Consider the following 20,933-nt stretch of genomic DNA (forward strand, 5'->3'; position numbering starts at 1 on the left):
GTTGAAACACCTTTGGCAGGAATTACAGCCTCAAGTCTTCTTGGGTTTGACGCTACAAGCTTGGCACACCTGTATTTGGAGAGTTTCTCCCATTCTTCTCTGCAGATCCTCTCAATCTCTGTCAGGTTGGATGGGGAGTGTCGCTGCAAAGCTATTTTAGGTCTCTAGAGATGTTTGATCGGGTTCAAATCCGGACTCTGCCTAGGCCATTCAAGGACATTCAGAGACTTGTCCCGAAGCCACTCCTGTATTGTCTTGGCTGTGTACTTAGGGTCATTTTCATGTTGGAAGGTGAACCTTTGCTGAGCGTTCTGAAGCAGGTTTTCATCAAGGATCTCTCTGTACTTTGCTCCGTTCATCTTTCCCTCGATCCCGACTGGTCTCGCAGTCCCTGCCGCTGAAAAATATCCTCACAGGATGATGCCGCCACCACCATGCTTCACCGTAGGGACGGTGCCAGGTTTCCTCCAGACGTGACACTTGCCAGTCAGGTCAAATAGTTCAATCTTGATTTGATCAGACCAGAGAATCTTGTTTCTCATGGTCTGAGAGTCCTTAAGGTGCCTCGAGAACTGACACCTCGAGCACTGAGATGCAGTGCCAGGGTCTGAATACTCTTTTTTTTTATATATTTTTTTTATAAATTTGCAAACATTTCTAAAAACCTGTTTTCACTTAGTCATCATGGGTTATTGTGTGTAGATTCATGAGGATTTTTTATTATCCTTTTTAGAATAAGGCTGTAACACAACAAAATGTAGAAAAAGTCAAGGGTTCTGAATATTTTACAAATGCACTGTATATTGCTGGTTAGAATTTCTTTAAATCAAGATAGTTTGTGTTGTACAAACCCAAGCTCTTGTTGTGTTGCATTGTGTTGTGAATTCCATTCTGTGAGTGGTGAGGAAGACACAGTAGGCTACCACCCACACGTGCATTGAGAGTGTGTGGACAAGGGTCAGGGGTGTAGCTCAACAGGGGTCACTTTTTGAATAATATCGTACATTTTTGCAATATCCGGATAGTCTTACTTTTATTTATTTTTTACAAGAAACTTTTAAAAACTTGGGCACTTTGCTGCGCGACTGCATGAGACTGCATGTTGCTGGTGCTGCTGCTGCAGCAAGCCGGGGAAGGGCAGGGGTTGGTTTGTCTGAGATGGAAGGGAGGGAGAGAGAAAGTAGCTATACTCGCGCTAGCAAGACAAACTTGTATCTGCCGTAGATGATATATCATTCCACCTGGTAGTACCTGTCTTGACTGCATCACATCGATGTAAAGAATCTAGCCACGCTAGCCAGCTAAGTTAGCCGCTAGCTAGCCAGGTTAATTGAGTCTGTTTTGCTGTGCTCCCAGTACTTGTCTACAACAACTCAATTCAGATTAAACAACAGCCTGTTGCTTGCTCATTGTTGTCTTATCCTTCTCATTAAGGTAACTTAATTCCATAATTGTTATTTCATTTTTGCATTGATCAGAAATATCCCACTTCACCTTCTAGGCTATACAGTATATGGGGCCTGTGACAGTAGTGGTGCTTTGATTGCCCAAATCTAATGTCATGGACATGGTATATACTTGTATGACGCAATGTCACATGCAGAGATGTCATGCCCAGATTTGTCCTGTTTAAAATATATACAGTACCAGTCAAAAGTTTGAATACACATACTCATTTAAGGGTTTTTCTTTGTTTTAAACAATTTTCTACATTGTAGAATAATAGTGAAGATATCAAAACTTTGAAATAACCCATATGGAATCATGTAGTAACCAAAAAAGTGCTCAACAAATCAAAATATTCTTAAAAGTAGCCACCCTTTGCCTTGATGACAGCTTTGGACACTCTTGGCATTCTATCACCTTTCATCACCTGGAAGGCTTTCCAACAGTTTTAGTTCCGACATAGCACTTGTTGGCTGCTTTCCCTTCACTCTGCGGTCCAACTCATCCCAAACCATCTCAATTGGGTTGAGGTTGGGTGATTGCGGAGAACAGGTAATCTGATGCAGCACTCAATCACTCTACTTCTTGGTCAAAAAGATCTTACACAGCGTGGAGTTGTGTTGTCTCATTGTCCTGTTGAAAAACAATTGATAATCCCACTAAGCGCAAACCAGATGGGATGGCGTATCGCTGCGGAATTCTGTGGTATCCATGCTGGTTAAGTGTGCCTTGAATTCTAAATAGATCACTGACAGTGTCACCAGCAAAGCACCCCCACACCATCATACCTCCTCCTCCATGCTTCACAATGGCAATCACACACGCAGTGATCATCCATTCACCTACACTGCATCTCACAAAGACATGGCGGTTGGAACATAAAATCTCAAATTTGGACTCATCAGACCAAAGGACAAATTTCCAATGTCCATTGCTCGTAATTCTTGGCCCAAGCAAGTCTCTTCTTATTATTGTTGTCCTTTAGTAGTGGTTTCTTTGCAGCAATTCAACTATGAAGGCCTGATTCACGCAGTCTCCTGTGAACAGTTGATGTGTCTGTTACTTGAACTTTGTGAAGCATTTATTTGGGCTGCAATTTCTGAGGCTGGTAATTCCAATGAACTTGTCCTCTGGAGCAGAGGAAACTGGGTCTTCCTTTCCTGTGGCCGTCCTCACGAGATCCAGTTTCATCATAGCGCTTGATGGTTTTTGCGACTGCACTTGAAAAAACGTTCAAAGTTCTTGAAATGTTCCGGATTGACTGACCTTCATGTCTTAAAGTAATGATAGACTGTCGTTTCTCTTTGCTTATTTGAGCTGTTCTTGCCATAATATGGACTTGTTATTTTACCAAATAGGTCTATTTTCTGTATACCACTCCTACCATGTCTCAACACAACTGATTGGCTCAAACGCATTAACCTGTTTGGGATAGGGGGCAGCATTTTCACGTTCGGATGAAAAGCATGCCAAGAGTAAACTGCCTGCTACTCAGGCCCAAAACCTAATATATGCAAATGATTAGTAGATTTGGATGGAAAACACTCTGAAGTTTATAAAACTGTTTGAATGATGTCTGTGAGTATAACAGAACCTATATGGCAGGTGAAAACCTGAGAAAAATCCAACCAGGAAGTGGGAAATCTGAGGTTTGTAGTTTTTCAACTCATTGCCTTTTCAAGATACAGTGTAAATGGGGTCATGTTGCACTTCCTAAGGCTTCCACTAGATGCCAACCGTCTTTAGAACCTTGTTTCAGGCTTCTACTGTGAAGGGGGAGCGAATAAGAGCTGTTTGAACCAGGGGTCTGGCAGAATGCCATGAGCTAAATCATGCGCGTGGCCATGAGAGCAAGCTGCGTTCCTTTTCATTTCTAAATACAAAGAAATTGTCCGATTGGAATATTATTGAGGATTTATGATAAAAACATCCTAAAGATTGATTCTATACATCGTTTGACATGTTTCTACGAACTGTAATATAACTTTTTGGACTTTTCGTCTGAACTTTCGCCTGGACTTGCCCGCGCCTCTTGAATTTGGATTTGTGAACTAAACCTTCGAACAAAACGGAGGTATTTGGACATAAATTATGGACTTTATCGAACAAAACAAACATTTATTGTTGAACTGGGATTCCTGGGAGTGCATTCTGATGAAGATCATCAAAGATAAGTGAATATTTATAATGCTATTTCTGACTTTTACTGCCTCCACAACATGGCGGGTATCTGTATGGCTTGTTTTTGTGTCTGAGCTCTGTACTCAGATTATTGCATGGTGTGCTTTTTCCGTAAAGCTTTTTTGAAATCTGACACAGCGGTTGCAGTAAGGAGAGGTTTATCTGTAATTCTTTGCATGACACTTGTATCTTTTATCAAAGTTTACGATGAGCATTTCTGTAAATTGATGTGGCTCTATGTAAATTCGCCGGATGTTTTCGAGGCACGACATAACTGAACATAACGCGCCAATGTAAACCGAGATTTTTGGATATAAATATGAACTTTATCGAACAAAACATACATGTATTGTGTAACATGAAGTCCTATGAGTGCCATCTGATGAAGATCCTCAAAGGTTAGTGATTCATTTTATCTCTACTTCTGCTTTTTGTGACTCCTCTCTTTGGCTGGAAAATGGCTGTATGTTTTTTTGTGACTAGGCTGACCTAACATGATCATATGGTGTGCTTTTGCTGTAAAGCCTTTTTGAAATCGGACACGATGGGTAGATTAACCTCTCTGGGATATGTGGGAAACTAGCGTCCCTCCAAAAGCCAGGGAAAATGCAGAGCGCCAAATTCAAATAAATTACTATACTTTCATTAAATCACACATGCAAGATAGCAAATTAAAGATTAAAGATACTCTTGTTGTGAATCCAACCAACATGTCAGATTTCAAAAAGGCTTTTCGGCGGAAGCAAACGATGCTATTATCTGAGGATAGCACCTCCGTAAACGAAGAGAGAAACCATATTTCAACCCTGCAGGCGCGACACAAAACGCAGAAATAAAAGTATAATTCCTTACCTTTGACGAGCTTCTTTTGTTGGCACTCCAATATGTCCCATAAACATCACAAGTGGTTCCCCTTTTGTTGAGCGATGGGTAACAATGCTTCGAGGGTGACTATTGATGTGTGCAGAGCGTCCCTAGTTCGCGCCCAGGGTGGGGCGAGGGGACGGAAGTAAAGTCTATACTGTTACACAAGTAATCAAATACTCCATTAACGTTGCCCTAGGTGAAACTATCTAATTTGTCCACGTGCAGAGCTTATTTTCGTACCCCCACGTGAGAATACATTGCCAAGTTGACTTTCCCTGGCTAGCCTGGCTCACGTGAAAATGGCTAACGTAACCGGATAAATAAAATTGAGGTTATGATGGGTGAATACACCATTATGGAAAGAGGTGCTGCGCGATTGAAATCCCCAGTTTGTAAGGATTTTGGAGTCATTGTGGACAAAGACAGGTAGATGTTAGCTATCATTTAATTATTAGGCCTACATCAATACAGGCCGTATAAAGTTTAAACCGGCGAGGCTGGTAAAAGTTTGAGTTTAGCCTCCTAAATAAATGTATTTTTGCAGCCTATATTAGATTCCGAGAATTGATTGTTTAAGTTTCAATTAAACAACTTGTTTATCTAAACAGTATTGAATGTAAAGGTTTTGTTATGTTGGCTATAGGCTTTCATTAGGTAAGAACGCTAATTAGAAGGCACTTTTTTTCAAAGCGATTTGATTCTCCATGTGCCGCTTTGCGTTGTGAAAAAAAAATTATTGTTCTCAATTAATGACGTGGTTTCCTTTTATCCAAATGTTGAATAGACATGCAGACCAATTCAGTCATTCAGGGAAGGGGAACAATAGCCTACTACTCTGAAGTCATAAAAACAAACAATAAATGCATGTTATTTGGCGGGTAATGAATCGACTCTCTGAACAATTCTACGCGGGTGAGTTGGGTTGCGGAGAAAAATCTGTCTTAATGTCAGGTATCGGGTGTGGCTTGGAATTGATGTGGCTGGCACGGTTCGAGTGCGGCTCTGGTAAACAAGCGTGTGTAACTGTACATAATTCCTGTTAGCACTGGGGAAAGTGTCAGTTGCGTCACACGGGTGGAGGAGGAGACAGAAGATGAAGATGTGGTAAAGGAGGGGACACAGCTGCAACATCTTTTGGGAACGACACCACAGTCTCGTAGCGGGGTGACGTTTTGTTTTTGCCAGGGCTGGCAGGCAAACTAACTTTCAGACACACTAATGATGGAACACACGACAGGGAATTAGAGAGTCATGAATTATTTAATAGAATAGCATGCTGCTTGCTGTTCGCCGTGTTGAGCTAGGTATTAAACTGCACAAAGCTGTGGAGGAGCCCTGAACTGTGCTTCTCCGTCAGCTGGTGCAGAACAAATCACACACTCTGGTGAGATTAGAAACAATGTGGAGGCAGTTAGGTTTTGGACTACCGCAGTGTCTCTTTGAATTGCCAGTAAGAGATGTGCACGTACCAGGAAGCAGGGGTTTATAAAAAGCTCCCCAGTCCCTCAGGGGAGAAGACATACAGAATTGGAACACTCCAACAATGAGATATGGCAGATCTGAGGCGTCCCTTATGTGTTGCCCTTCTCTTCCTCTCTTACAGGAAAGCCCACTGATGGACACACGCGCACACACACACACACATACACACACACACACACACACACACACACAAACAGGCAAGAAAACATGCACGCACGCACGCACGTGAAACAGAGTTCAGAACGTACCGTAAGCTCACTTCACAGCTAGCTTCAAATGTCACGGACGGAGCAATCCAATTAGTACATTTTGGGTGGCTCCACCTGTTGGAACGTTGTCAAGGAGGGCGGTCACATGTGCTAGTGAAGCAGAGGTCTTGGGTTTGAACCTAGGTGTGAGCTGAATCAGGAGGAAGTGGGACTCGCTAAGCAAGCACAGTGGCGTCTGTAACACATGCAAACGCCCTCATCACCACACAGACAACCACAACCTCAAACCCTACACCCCTACCCAAGCACTCTGTCCTGCCATCTCTGGTGTCTTGACCCTCCTGTGTGAGGGCAGCTCCCACTCAGCCCAGTCCAAGCTCTTCTCTGTCCTTACACCCCAATGGTGGAACCAGCTTCCCCCTTAAGCAAGGACAGCAGAGTCCCTGCTCATCTTCTGAAAACATCTGACACCTTACCACTTAAAATTGTATTTTAAATAACCCCCCAGCACCCCCTCCTCATGCCTAACCCCATCCCCCTCACCTTTAGTGAACTAACACTCACACTTGATTCTGTTTCCCCTACTAACTCTGGCTTTGCTGATAGCTAATTAATTGAGGAAAAATGTACTTACATGACTGTGGTTGTCTCACCTAGCTACCTTAAGATGAATGCACTGACTCGGGATACGATGAATACGAGCCACTGCTAAATTACTAAAATGTAAATAAAGTGTGTGTACAGTGTGTGTGTGTGCAGTGTGTGTGTGTGCAGTGTTTGTGTGTACTCAATAAGTGTGTGATTCACACAGAGAGCCAGTGAATGTTGGTTACTGAGTGAGGTAAGTCACTGAAGCACTATGGGGGAGAGTTAGCCTGTCATTATATCCTAAGACTTTGGACTTTGGGCTCTCCCTCCCTATAGTCCCCAGCCCCCTCCTCATATCCCCAGCCCCCTTCCCTATAGTCCCCACCACCCTCCCTGTAGTCCCCACCCCCCTCCCTATAGTCTCTAGTCCCGTTTAAGGGTGGCAGGTAGCCTCGAGGTTAGAGCGTTGGGCCAGTAACCGAGAGGTTGCTGGATTGAATCCCCGAGCTGACAAGTTAAAAATCTGTCATTCTGCCCCTGAACATGGCAGTTAACCCACTGTTCCCTGGTAGGCTGTCATTGTAAATAAGAATTTCTTCTTAACTGACTTGCCTATTTAATAAAGGTTAAAAATAAATATATTTAAAAAATAGTAATTCCAACTCTGTCTCTTTTTTAAAATTAGTTTAGTTAATAGCCTCCAAGTGCCATCACACTTACAGCATGACATATCTGCAATGGTAAGGAGGGTGGGAGTGTAGGAGGAAGACTCAAGCCTCAAAGAAAATGCTTCTGAGACACCCCGCAGGCACGCTCTTTCTTTCTCTACCTCCCTCACTCTCCCTCCCTCCCTCTCGCCCTCCTTCCTAAACAAAAACCGCTCCACTCATATCTTGTGCATTAATGAATCACTGAACCAGGAAGCAACCTCTTCAGGATAATCCCCCAACCTGATTAAGGAGTTAGAATTCTATATGCCGCTTTATCTCCTTTGGAGGTGATAATGAAGAAATGTTACATTTAGTGTCTGCCTCTGTAGCCCATGTTGCATAAGCAAGCCCCTTTCTTTGCTCTCTTTTTGTGATCATTTGTTGTTTTTGCTCCTGATGAGTTGGCCTGGGTTTTATTATCTAGTGTGGAGGAAACAAGCCTGTCAAGCTACCTCATGGCAAGTAACTACACAAGCCTGTCTGTCTACCTCATGGCTAAGTTGCTACACGCGCCTGTCTGTCTACCTCATGGCCAAGTAGCTACACGCGCCTATCTATCTACTTCATGGTCAAGTAGCTACACAAGCCTGTCTACCTCATGGTCAAGTAGCTACACAAGCCTATCTGTCTACCTCATGGCCAAGTAGCTACACAAGCCTGTCTACCTCATGGTCAAGTAGCTACACAAGCCTGTCTGTCTACCTCATGGTCAAGTAGCTACACAAGCCTATCTGTCTACCTCATGGTCAAGTAGCTACACAAGCCTGTCTACCTCATGGTCAAGTAGCTACACAAGCCTGTCTGTCTACCTCATGGCCAAGTAGCTACACATCCCATTCAGCCATTTTTATTGATTCCCTTCAATCCTGTCAAATGATCACACACACACACTCTTGTGCAATGTATGACTGTGACAGCCCCTGACTGCTGTCACTGTGGCCACACCCACGAGTGTATCGGGGACTGACAGCTTCAGGAGGGGTTCACTGCTCTCCCCCTCTCTCCCTCCTTGGCATCTGGCATCTCAATGCAGCAGAAAGTCCTCATAAAAAGCCTTTCAATTAATCCTGGTGTGCTCACCGAGGATGAAATACCTCCAGGACTCCAGGAAATACCTCCAGTCCAGCCAAACCCAGCCCAGCCTAGCCCAGTCCAGCCTAGCCCAGTCCAGCCTAACCCAGTCTAGCCCAGTCGAGCCCAGCCTAGCCCAGTCTAGCCCAGTCGAGTCCAGCCCAGCCCAGCCTAATCTAGCCCAGTTTAGCTCAGCCTAGTCAAGTCCAGCCTAGTCCATCCTACCCTAGTCAAGTCCAGCCTAGTCCAGCCCAGCCTAACCTAGCCCAGCTTAGCCCAGCCTAGTCGAGTCCAGCCTAGTCCAGCCCAGCCTAGCCCAGCCTAACCGAGCCCAGCTTAGCCCAGTCTAGTCAAGTCCAGCCTAATCAAGTCCAACCTAGCCCAGCCCAGTTTAGCTCAGCCTAGTGAAGTCCAGCCTAGCCCAATCTAGCCCATTCTAGCCTAGTCCAATCCAGTCTTGGTCTGGTCTGGAGCTGAAGCAGGCAGCTCCCGGTGTGTAGCAATGATTCTAATACAGCAGCACAGCACTCAATTTGTTTCACCTTCACTGTGAAATGGAAGTTGGTGATGTGATGGTTGTCTGTGAGAGGAGAGGCCGTGCCCTGAGGCTTGATTTGTGGGTGTTTGAAGCCACCCAGTAAAGCTTCCCTGGGTGCTTCCTGATGATGGACAACCTTACTAAAGGTATTAGACGACCGGCTCTCTTTGATCCCAATCAGCCCGGCTTCCCATCCATGCTGAGTGCTGTGTGTCTGCAGGTACTCAAACTGTGTGGTGAGTATAAGTGTGTGTGTGTGAAGAGATACTCAGCATGTGTGTGTGTGAGGAGATACTCAGTGTGTGTGTGTGTGTGTGTGTATGTGTGTGAGGAGACACTCAGTGTGTGTGTGTGTGTGTGTGTGTGTGTGTGTGTGTGTGTGTGTGTGTGTGTGTGTGTGTGTGTGTGTGCGCATTTGTTTGTGTAAAGACCCACTCAGCGTGTGTTTCTCAGTGTGACTGTATAGAGACAGCTCTCTGGGCAGAGGTTGAGAGAGCTGTGAAGCTGTTCACCACTCATCACACACACACACACATACACACACATACATACATACATACATACATACCGTAGTTCATATAAGGAAATCAGTAAATTGAAATAAATAAATTAGGCCCTAATCTATGGATTTCACATGACTGGGCCTGGAAGGGAACCCATTGGGGACCCACGCCCAGCCAATTAGAAGGAGTTTTTCCCCACTAACCGGTTCCCCCACACATTGACTCTGTATCAGTATCCCCCTGTATATAGTCTCACTATATATGTGTTTTACTGCTGCTCTTTAATTACTTGTTACTTTTATCTCTTATTCTTATCTGTATGTTTTGAAACTGCGAAGTTAGTTAGGGACTCGTAAGTAAACATTTCACTGTAAGGTGAACACCTGTTGTATTCGGCTCATGTGACTAATAAAATTGGATTTGTTTTTATTTGAAATACGCCTCAGTTTCATCAGCTGTCCGGGTGGCTGGTCTCAGACGATCCCGCAGGTGAAGAAGTCGGATATGGAGGTCCTGGGCTGGTGTGGTTACACGTGGTCTGCAGTTGTGAGGCCAGTTGGACGTACTGCCAAATTCTCCAAAACCACGTTGGTTATGGTTTAGAAATTAACATTCAGTTCTCTGGCAACAGCTCTGGTGGACATTCCTGCAGTCAGCATGCCAATTGCACACGCCCTCAAAACTTGAAACATCTGGCGTTGTGTTGTCTGACAAAACTGCACATTTTAGAATGTCCTTCATTTTCCCCAGCACAAGGTGCACCTGTGTAACGATCATGCTGTTTAATCAGCTTCTTGATATGCCACACCTGTCAGGTGGCTGTATTATCTTGGCATTGGAGAAATGCTCACTAACAGGGATGTAAACAAATTTGTGCACACAATTTGAGAGAAAGAAGCGTATGGAACATTTCTTGAATCTTTTATTTCAGCTCATGAAACATGGGACCAACACTTTGCATGTTGCGCTGATATTTGTGTTCAGTATTCAGTAGAACCCTTTTGTGGGGTTCTTTGATCAGAACCCTAGGCGATCTTCTTCACTGGACCAAATTGGTTCCATATAGAACTCTGTATAGTACCATGTATGATTTATGGCTAGGCTACTACTAGTTCAATAGTACTAGCTAAGAAGATAATAATAATGCCATGAAATTATGCACAAAAAAATACCAGCATAGTTTTTAGATTGAATTGTCCTTACAGTCAAACTCAAACACTAACAGTTTAGGTACAGTAATGCAAATATAGTTTGGAAATATGCACTGTTGGTCAGGGAGGCTCTTTATTTGAATAATGGCCCACCTCAGTTTTGGTAGCAACCTTCAGAGGGTTTCTGCCTTATTCATGGTACAGCTACAGTATACGGTATCGCCTGGCTGGTTCCTGAGAAGAACATGAGGAGCCAAAACATGAGTCTATTGTATATCTGCAAAAATGAAGACAAAATAATATGCATACATATCATTATTATCATGCTGAGGACCAACTTACAGTTGTCGTCATCAGCAGCCAAAAGAGGAATCTGCCTCTGAATCCACACTGTAATACTGAAATAAAAGCAACAATGAGCTAATTGCCAATGTCAGGCTGGGTATGTAGTTCTATTTGGCATATTCAATAATTAAAATGGAAGTTTCTTTGTAAGATGAGTTAGCCAGCTTGTAAAGTGGCTAATTAGAGGTGGCTTTCTCCTCAGCTAGCTACCAAACAAACGGTGGCCTATAAAGTTCGAACTCTAAAAGAGCCTTATTTACAGTGGGGCAAAAAAGTATTTAGTCAGCCACCAATTGTGCAAGTTCTCCCACTTAAAAAGATGAGAGAGGCCTGTAATTTTCATCATAGGTACACTTCAACTATGACAGACAAAATGAGAAAAAAAATCCAGAAAATCACATTGTAGGATTTGTAATGAATTTATTTGCAAATTATGGTGGAAAATAAGTATTTGGTCAATAACAAAAGTTTATCTCAATACTTTGTTATATACCCTTTGATGGCAATGACAGATGTCCATTGTTTTCTGTTAGTCTTCACAAGGTTTTCACACACTGTTGCTGGTATTTTGGCCCATTCCTCCATGCAGATCTCCTCTAGAGCAGTGATGTTTTGGCGCTGTTGCTGGGCAACACGGACTTTCAACTCCCTCCAAAGACTTTCTATGGGGTTGAGATCTGGAGACTGGCTAGGCCACTCCAGGACCTTGAAATGCTTCTTACGAAGCCAGTCATTCGTTGCCCGGGCGGTGTGTTTGTGATCATTGTCATGCTGAAAGACCCAGCCACGTTTCATCTTCACTGCCCTTGCTGATGGTAGGCTTTGTTACTTTGGTCCCAGCTCTCTGCAGGTCATTCACTAGGTCCCCCTGTGTGGTTCTGGGATTTTTGCTCACCGTGTGATCATTTTGCTCACCTTGTGATCATTTTGACCCCACGGGTGAGATCTTGCGTGGAGCCCCAGATCGAGGTAGATTATCAGTGGTCTTGTATGTCTTCCATTTCCTAATAATTGCTCCCACAGTTGATTTCTTCAAACCAAGCTGCTTACCTATTGCAGATTCAGTCTTCCCAGCCTGGTGCAGGTCTACAATTTAGTTTCTGGTGTCCTTTGACAGCTCTTTGGTCTTGGCCATAGTGGAGTTTGGAGTGTCTTTTATACTGATAACAAGTTCAAACAGGTGCCATTAATACAGGTAACGAGTGGAGGACAGAGGAGCCTCTTAAATAAGAAGTTGCAGGTCTGTGAGAGCCAGAAATATTGCTTGTTTGTAGGTGACCAAATACTTATTTTCAACTATAATTTGCAAATAAATCTATAAAAAATCCTACAATGTGATTTTTCTGGATTTTTTTTCTTCTCCTTATGTCTCTCATAGTTGAAGTGTACCTATGATGAACATTACAGGCCTCTCATCTTTTTAAGTGGGAGAACTTGCACAATTGGTGGCCGACTAAATACTTTTTTGCCCCACTGTATCTAGCTTATAGTTTATCACATGATTATGGCTTCATATGTTTGAATTAAAAAAGCGACTTTGCTAACCCTAAAACATTTGCTTATTTCTAGGCACTCTTTCCAACTGTCTTGAGTTGTTATAATGGATAAAAATTGCAGTTGTTTTTGAGTGATAGAATTGTAGAGCATTGAACTTTTTTTTCTGAAAAAGGTTCTTACATTTTGACCGAAGAACCATATACTGTACATCCTCAATTAACCCTTTTTTCTAAGAGTGTAGAGGCGTACACAAACTGATACAGATCCTCTCTAGTATCTATTTTTCTTTTACACACACACACACGCACACGCACACACACACACACGCACACGCACACGCACACACGCACCCGTACAGGCATTTGTTATCCCACAAAAGAACAAACTTACTTCCTTGAGGGCTTTTAAGAGACACTTCAACTCTCTTCTTTGTCAACTAATCCGTGTCTAGGAGATGTCACATGAAATGACAAGCCAGGTTGTGTTCTTTGACAAGTGCCTTTGTCTCTGCAGGAAACAACTAATCCAATGTTAGACTGCTGTCTATAGATCTCCTTTTATTTGTGTCTGTGTGTTTTGCACACCTGTTGACCTGGTCAACATATTGCCAGTAACAGTAAGAGTAGCTCTCTTGGTACTGCTCACTACTACATCACCATGACTAGCTCCATAGTGTTCACTACCACATCACCATGACTAGCTCCATAGTGTTCACTACTACATCACCATGACTAGCTCCATAGTGTTCACTACCACATCACCATGACTAGCTCCATAGTGTTCACTACCACATCACCATAACTAGCTCCATAGTGTTCACTACTACATCACCATGACTAGCTCCATAGTGTTCACTACTACATCACCATGACCAGCTCCATAGTGTTCACTACCACATCACCATGACTAGCTCCATAGTGTTCACCACCACATCACCATGACTAGCTCCATAGTGTTCACTACCACATCACCATGACTAGCTCCATAGTGTTCACTACCACATCACCATAACTAGCTCCATAGTGTTCACTACTACATCACCATGACTAGCTCCATAGTGTTCACTACCACATCACCATGACTAGCTCCATAGTGTTCACCACCACATCACCATGACTAGCTCCATAGTGTTCACTACCACATCACCATGACTAGCTCCATAGTGTTCACTACAACATCACCATGACTAGCTCCATAGTGTTCACAACCACTACCACATCACCATGACTAGCTCCATAGTGTTCACTACCACATCACCATGACTAGCTCCATAGTGTTCACTACCACATCACCATGACTAGCTCCATAGTGTTCACTACCACATCACCATGACTAGCTCCATAGTGTTCACTACCACTACCACATCACCATGACTAGCTCCATAGTGTTCACTACCGCATCACCATGACTAGCTCCATAGTGTTCACTACTACATCACCGTGACTAGCTCCATAGTGTTCACTACCACATCACCATGACTAGCTCCATAGTGTTCACTACCACATCACCATGACTAGCTCCATAGTGTTCACTACCACATCACCTTGACTAGCTCCATAGTGTTCACTACTACATCACCATGACTAGCTCCATAGTGTTCACTACCACATCACCGTGACTAGCTCCATAGTGTTCACAACTACATCACCATGACTAGCTCCATAGTGTTCACTACCACTACAACATCACCATGACTATCTCCATAGTGTTCACTACTACATCACCATGACTAGATCCATAGTGTTCACTACTACATTACCATGACTAGCTCCATAGTGTTCACTACTACATCACCATGACTAGCTCCATAGTGTTCACTACCACATCACCGTGACTAGCTCCATAGTGTTCACTACCACATCACCATGACTAGCTCCATAGTGTTCACTACCACTACCACATCACCATGACTAGCTCCATAGTGTTCACTACTACATCATCATGACTAGCTCCATAGTGTTCACTACCACATCACCATGACTAGCTCCATAGTGTTCACTACTACATCACCATGACTAGATCCATAGTGTTCACTACTACATCACCATGACTAGATCCATAGTGTTCACTACTACATCACCATGACTAGCTCCATAGTCTTCACTACCACATCACCATGACTAGCTCCATAGTGTTCACTACCACATCACCATGACTAGCTCCATAGTGTTCACTACTACATCACCATGACTAGCTCCATAGTGTTCACTACTACATCACCATGACTAGCTCCATAGTGTTCACCACTACATCACCATGACTAGCTCCATAGTGTTCACTACCACATCACTGTGACTAGCTCCATAGTGTTCCCTACCACATCACCGTGACTAGCTCCATAGTGTTCACTACCACATCACCATGACTAGCTCCATAGTGTTCACTACCACATCACCATGACTAGCTCCATAGTGTTCACTACTACATCACCATGACTAGCTCCATAGTGTTCACTACTACATCACCATGACTAGCTCCATAGTGTTCACTACTACATCACCATGACTAGCTCCATAGTGTTCACTACCACATCACCGTGACTAGCTCCATAGTGTTCACTACCACATCACCATGACTAGCTCCATAGTGTTCACTACCACTACCACATCACCATGACTAGCTCCATAGTGTTCACTACTACATCATCATGACTAGCTCCATAGTGTTCACTACTACATCACCATGACTAGCTCCATAGTGTTCACTACTACATCACCATGACTAGATCCATAGTGTTCACTACTACATCACCATGACTAGCTCCATAGTGTTCACTACTACATCACCATGACTAGATCCATAGTGTTCACTACTAAATCACCATGACTAGCTCCATAGTGTTCACTACTACATCACCATGACTAGCTCCATAGTGTTCACTACCACATCACCGTGACTAGCTCCATAGTGTTCACTACCACTACCACATCACCATGACTAGCTCCATAGTGTTCACTACCACTACCACATCACCATGACTAGCTCCATAGTGTTCACCAACACATCACCGTGACTAGCTCCATAGTGTTCACTACCACATCACCATGACTAGCTCCATAGTGTTCACTACCACATCACCGTGACTAGCTCCATAGTGTTCACTACCACTACCACATCACCATGACTAGCTCCATAGTGTTCACTACCACATCACCATGACTAGCTCCATAGTGTTCACTACCACATCACCGTGACTAGCTCCATAGAGTTCACTACTACATCACCATGACTAGCTCCATAGTGTTCACTACCACATCACCGTGACTAGCTCCATAGTGTTCACTACTACATCACCATGACTAGCTCCATAGTGCTCGCTCACATATATTTTAAATTTTCAACTAAATAAGAAATAATTGTAATTGAGAATTTGTTCTTAACTGACTTGCCTAGTTAAATAAATATAACAATTTAAAAAGCAAGGCAAGTCAGTTGAGAACAAATTCTTATTTACAATGACGGTCTAGGAACAGTGGGTTAACTGCCTTGTTCAGGGGTAGAACGACAGATTTTTACATTGTCAGCTCGGGGATTCAATTTAGCAACCTTTTGGTTACTGGCCCAACGCTCTAACCACTTGGCTACCTGCCGCCCCAAAACGTATCAGCAGCTTTGAGGCAGTCAAAGCTGTAGCAGGTGGGACACATTCTCTCTCTCTCTCAATTCAATTTAATCTCACATGGCTTTATTGGCATATTAAACTTTATTCTTACTTTGCCAAAGCAAGTGAAATAAATGATAAACAAAAGTGAAATAAACAATAAAAAATTTACAGTAAAAATTACACTCACAAAAGACTAAAGACATTTCAAATGTAAATGTATGTCTATATACAGTGTTGTAACGATGTGAAAATAGTTAAAGTACAGAAGGGCAGGCCCAGCAGTTGTCTTATTTACGGCTATAAAATGAGAAGTTATATTTGCATGATTTAGCATAATTAATTAATATTTACCATTTTGTTTCATTCATGTGACAGACCAATACCTCACTTCTTCTCTCTAAGCTGAGACCTTGAAACTGAGATATCTTTTGTTCTGAAAACAAGGTCTGGGCGTACTGCTAAATAGCAGCTACGGAGGGTTTGTTAAATCAGTCACTTGCATGAATAAATTGGTTATTAGAACAGCACATAAATATAACAAAGAAATTAGCAATAAAAAAAGCACAAACATTAAAATTCCCATTACAAGTTCATAAATCCTGCTGCTGTTATTGCACACTGTGGAGTTTCACCCAATAGATATGAGAATTTTGATAATTAGCGGGTATCTGCCTAATTCTGCTCTGCATTAATTATTTGGTGTTTTACGTTGTGCAACGAGGATATTTTAGCAGAATTCTGCATGCAGAGTCTCAATTTAATGTTTCTCCCATTTTGTGAATTTTCTCACAACCACGAAGGGCAATGGGTTCTATATTTTTAGCCAGATTCTAATTGGTTGGTCGAATTTTATTTGAAATTTTATGTTCCTTTTGATGGCATAGAAGTCCCTTCTTGCCTTGTCTCTCAGATTGTTCACAGCTTTGTGGAAGTTACTTGTGGCGCTGATGTTTAGGCCGAGGTATCTATAGTTTTTTGTGTAATCTAGGGCAATGGTGTCTAGATGTAATCTGTATTTGTCCTGGCAACTGGACCTTTTTTGGAACACCATTATTATTGTCTTACTGAGATTTACTCTCAGGGCCTGTCATTGAAATATATTCCAGGTGACTACCTCATGAAGCTGGTTGAGAGAATGCCAAGATTGTGCAACGCTGTCATCAAGGCAAAGGGTGGCTCCTTTGAAGAATCTCAAATATATTTTAAGAGGTTGCCATTTATTGTGGGTACTTCATGATTCCATGTATTATTTCATAGTTGTTATGTCTTCAATATTATTCTACAATGTAGAACGTTTGTAAGAAATAAAGAAAAACCCTTGAATGAGTAGGTGTGTTCAAACTCTTGACTGGTACTGTATATGTTTTTGCTGTTTTGTTCTTTGTTATAGGTCCAAAAAGATTGAAAAAGTGGTTTATCCTTACATCTCCGTTTTGGATAGATAACTCTTTGTGTTGATGATTGTTTAGTGTGTTCCAATTTTCCCAGAAGTGGTTCGATTCTATGGATTCTTCAATTACATTGAGCTGATTTCTGACGTGCTGTTCCTTCTTTTTCCATAGTGTTTTTCTGTTTTGTTTTAGTGATTCACCATAGTGAAGGCGTAGGCTCCGGTTTTCTGGGTCTCTTATGTTTTTGGTTGGAAAGGTTTCTAAATGTCTTTCTTGGGTTTTTGCATTCTTCACAGGTCTGAACTGAGGGGGCCTATATGTGGTGTGGTCATGGTTGGTTTGGGGGGTATTGATTGGTTGGGGTGCGTGTGTGGATGTGGCTGGTGGTCTGGATATAGGTCCTCAAGGCATGGGTGGGAGGAGGGGGGGGGGGGGGGGGTCTGGGAGAATGTCTCGCTGGTCTGGGCAGGGTGTCTGTTGATCTGTTGCTCCTGTGTATGGTGTTGGGGCTGTGGTTGGGGGCGATGTCCTTTAGGGTCCTGGCTAAGGTGGGCACTGCTGCTTCTCTCCTCTCTCTCTCTCTCTCTCTCTCTCTCTCTCTCTCTCTCTCTCTCTCTCTCTCTCTCTCTCTCTCTCTGTCCCTCTATTTCTCTCTCTCCTTGCTCCCCTCTCTCCCCTTTTCTGTCACCCCTCCCTCTCGCTCTGTCTCTGCCCCTCCCCCCTCATATGTTCCTTCACCATCTCATACATTTTGTTTTTTGTATTGAATTTAAAGTTGCATTTGTTGCAGCTCTTTTCATAGGGGGGATTGTGTGATGGCAGTTTACCAATGTCACGCAATTGGTAGATGTGTTGGGTATCATGAGCAACCATTGGCTGACTGTCGTTTCGCTCTGTCTGTTTGTCTGTCTGCCTGTCTGCAGGGTGCGGCTAGAGGCGTTCTCCGACAACAGTGGGAAGCTGCAGCTCTCCCTGCAGGAGATCATAGACTGGCTGACGGCCAAGGACGAGGAGCTGTCGGAACAGCTGCCCATAGGGGGCGATGTGGGGGCCGTCCAACACCAAAGGGAGTTCCACCAGGTACTGTGTTGGGCCCCTTTAAACAACGACATCACACAAACACGCCAAACTAGTACAGTGCCTTGCGAAAGTATTCGGCCCCCTTGAACTTTGCGACCTTTTGCCACATTTCAGGCTTCAAACATAAATATATAAAACTGTATTTTTTTGTGAAGAATCAACAACAAGTGGGACACAATCATGAAGTGGAACGACATTTATTGGATATTTCAAACTTTTTTAACAAATCAAAAACTGAAAAATTGGGCGTGCAAATTATTCAGCCCCCTTAAGTTAATACTTTGTAGCGCCACCTTTTGCTGCGATTACAGCTGTAAGTCGCTTGGGGTATGTCTCTATCAGTTTTGCACATCGAGAGACTGACATTTTTTCCCATTCCTCCTTGCAAAACAGCTCGAGCTCAGTGAGGTTGGATGGAGAGCATTTGTGAACAGCAGTTTTCAGTTCTTTCCACAGATTCTCGATTGGATTCAGGTCTGGACTTTGACTTGGCCATTCTAACACCTGGATATGTTTATTTTTGAACCATTCCATTGTAGATTTTGCTTTATGTTTTGGATCATTGTCTTGTTGGAAGACAAATCTCCGTCCCAGTCTCAGGTCTTTTGCAGACTCCATCAGGTTTTCTTCCAGAATGGTCCTGTATTTGGCTCCATCCATCTTCCCATCAATTTTAACCATCTTCCCTGTCCCTGCTGAAGAAAAGCAGGCCCAAACCATGATGCTGCCACCACCATGTTTGACAGTGGGGATGGTGTGTTCAGCTGTGTTGCTTTTACGCAAAACATAATGTTTTGCATTGTTGCCAAAAAGTTCAATTTTGGTTTCATCTGACCAGAGCACCTTCTTCCACATGTTTGGTGTGTCTCCCAGGTGGCTTGTGGCAAACTTTAAACAACACTTTTTATGGATATCTTTAAGAAATTGCTTTCTTGCCACTCTTCCATAAAGGCCAGATTTGTGCAATATACGACTGATTGTTGTCCTATGGACAGAGTCTCCCACCTCAGCTGTAGATCTCTGCATTTCATCCAGAGTGATCATGGGCCTCATGGCTGCATCTCTGATCAGTCTTCTCCTTGTATGAGCTGAAAGTTTAGAGGGACGGCCAGGTCTTGGTAGATGTGCAGTGGTCTGATACTCCTTCCATTTCAATATTATCGCTTGCACAGTGCTCCTTGGGATGTTTAAAGCTTGGGAAATCTTTTTGTATCCAAATCCGGCTTTAAACTTCTTCACAACAGTATCTCGGACCTGCCTGGTGTGTTCCTTGTTCTTCATGATGCTCTCTGCGCTTTTAACGGACCTCTGAGACTATCACAGTGCAGGTGCATTTATACGGAGACTTGATTACACACAGGTGGATTGTATTTATCATCATTAGTCATTTAGGTCAACATTGGATCATTCAGAGATCCTCACTGAACTTCTGGAGAGAGTTTGCTGCACTGAAAGTAAAGGGGCTGAATAATTTTGCACGCCCAATTTTTCAGTTTTTGATTTGTTAAAAAAGTTTGAAATATCCAATAAATGTCGTTCCACTTCATGATTGTGTCCCACTTGTTGTTGATTCTTCACAAAAAAATACAGTTTTATATCTTTATGTTTGAAGCCTGAAATGTGGCAAAAGGTTGCAAAGTTCAAGGGGGCCGAATACTTTCGCAAGGCACTGTATATAATCAGGATGTTCTTGTAAGGCAGAGCTCTCCAACTTTGTTCCTCAACACTTGTGTAGGTTTCCAAGAAGAGGGTTGGAGAACTCTGTTGTAAGGCGAACCAACATTATTTTATTCTCAGTTTATTTTGTGACACTAAGGACCATGTGGCACTAACTCATTCAGTTCTATAGGACTGAATGAGTGTGCTATCGGCAGATACACAGTAATCAGAGTGTGCTATAGTTAGAAATTCCTTGAGTGGAACCCATCGTTCATGCCGAGCAGCAAGAATGTGTGTTAGAATTACCATCCAGTTGAATGCAAAGGCACCTAACCCTAACCCTTCAGTTTCTCCCTAGAAACTCCTTAGTTACCTGTTTGAAATGAATAGGACCACTAGACTATGTTTCAGTGCTGTGACACTACCCTTAGTTTAACCTATTAGTCTGGTTAGCCATTAACATTAAGGACAGAGGGTAAGTAGTTAGATAGGAGTACATACCTCATCCCTCCACCCCTCCGTCCCTCCCTCCATCCCTCCATCCCTCCATCCCTCCATCCCTCCACCCCTCCGTCCCTCCCTCCATCCCTCCATCCCTCCACCCCTCCGCC

General features: G+C 43.1%; 1 protein-coding gene across 2 annotated transcripts in view; it reads left to right on the forward strand.

Annotated features, from left to right (window-relative positions):
- The window catches only part of LOC110504439 (dystrophin-related protein 2), a 98,083-nt gene that overhangs the window by 16,264 nt on the left and 60,886 nt on the right, over positions 1 to 20,933 (forward strand). For both annotated transcript variants that reach the window (XM_090219597.1, XM_090219596.1), the window contains exon 3: positions 18,507 to 18,663. In XM_090219597.1, the coding sequence (XP_090075723.1) occupies positions 18,507 to 18,663 (157 nt within the window). The remainder of the gene's footprint in view (positions 1 to 18,506; positions 18,664 to 20,933) is intronic.

Source organism: Oncorhynchus mykiss, chromosome 25, assembly GCF_057628025.1.
Source record: "Oncorhynchus mykiss isolate SJ-2025 chromosome 25, ASM5762802v1, whole genome shotgun sequence".
Lineage (NCBI taxonomy): Eukaryota > Metazoa > Chordata > Actinopteri > Salmoniformes > Salmonidae > Oncorhynchus > Oncorhynchus mykiss.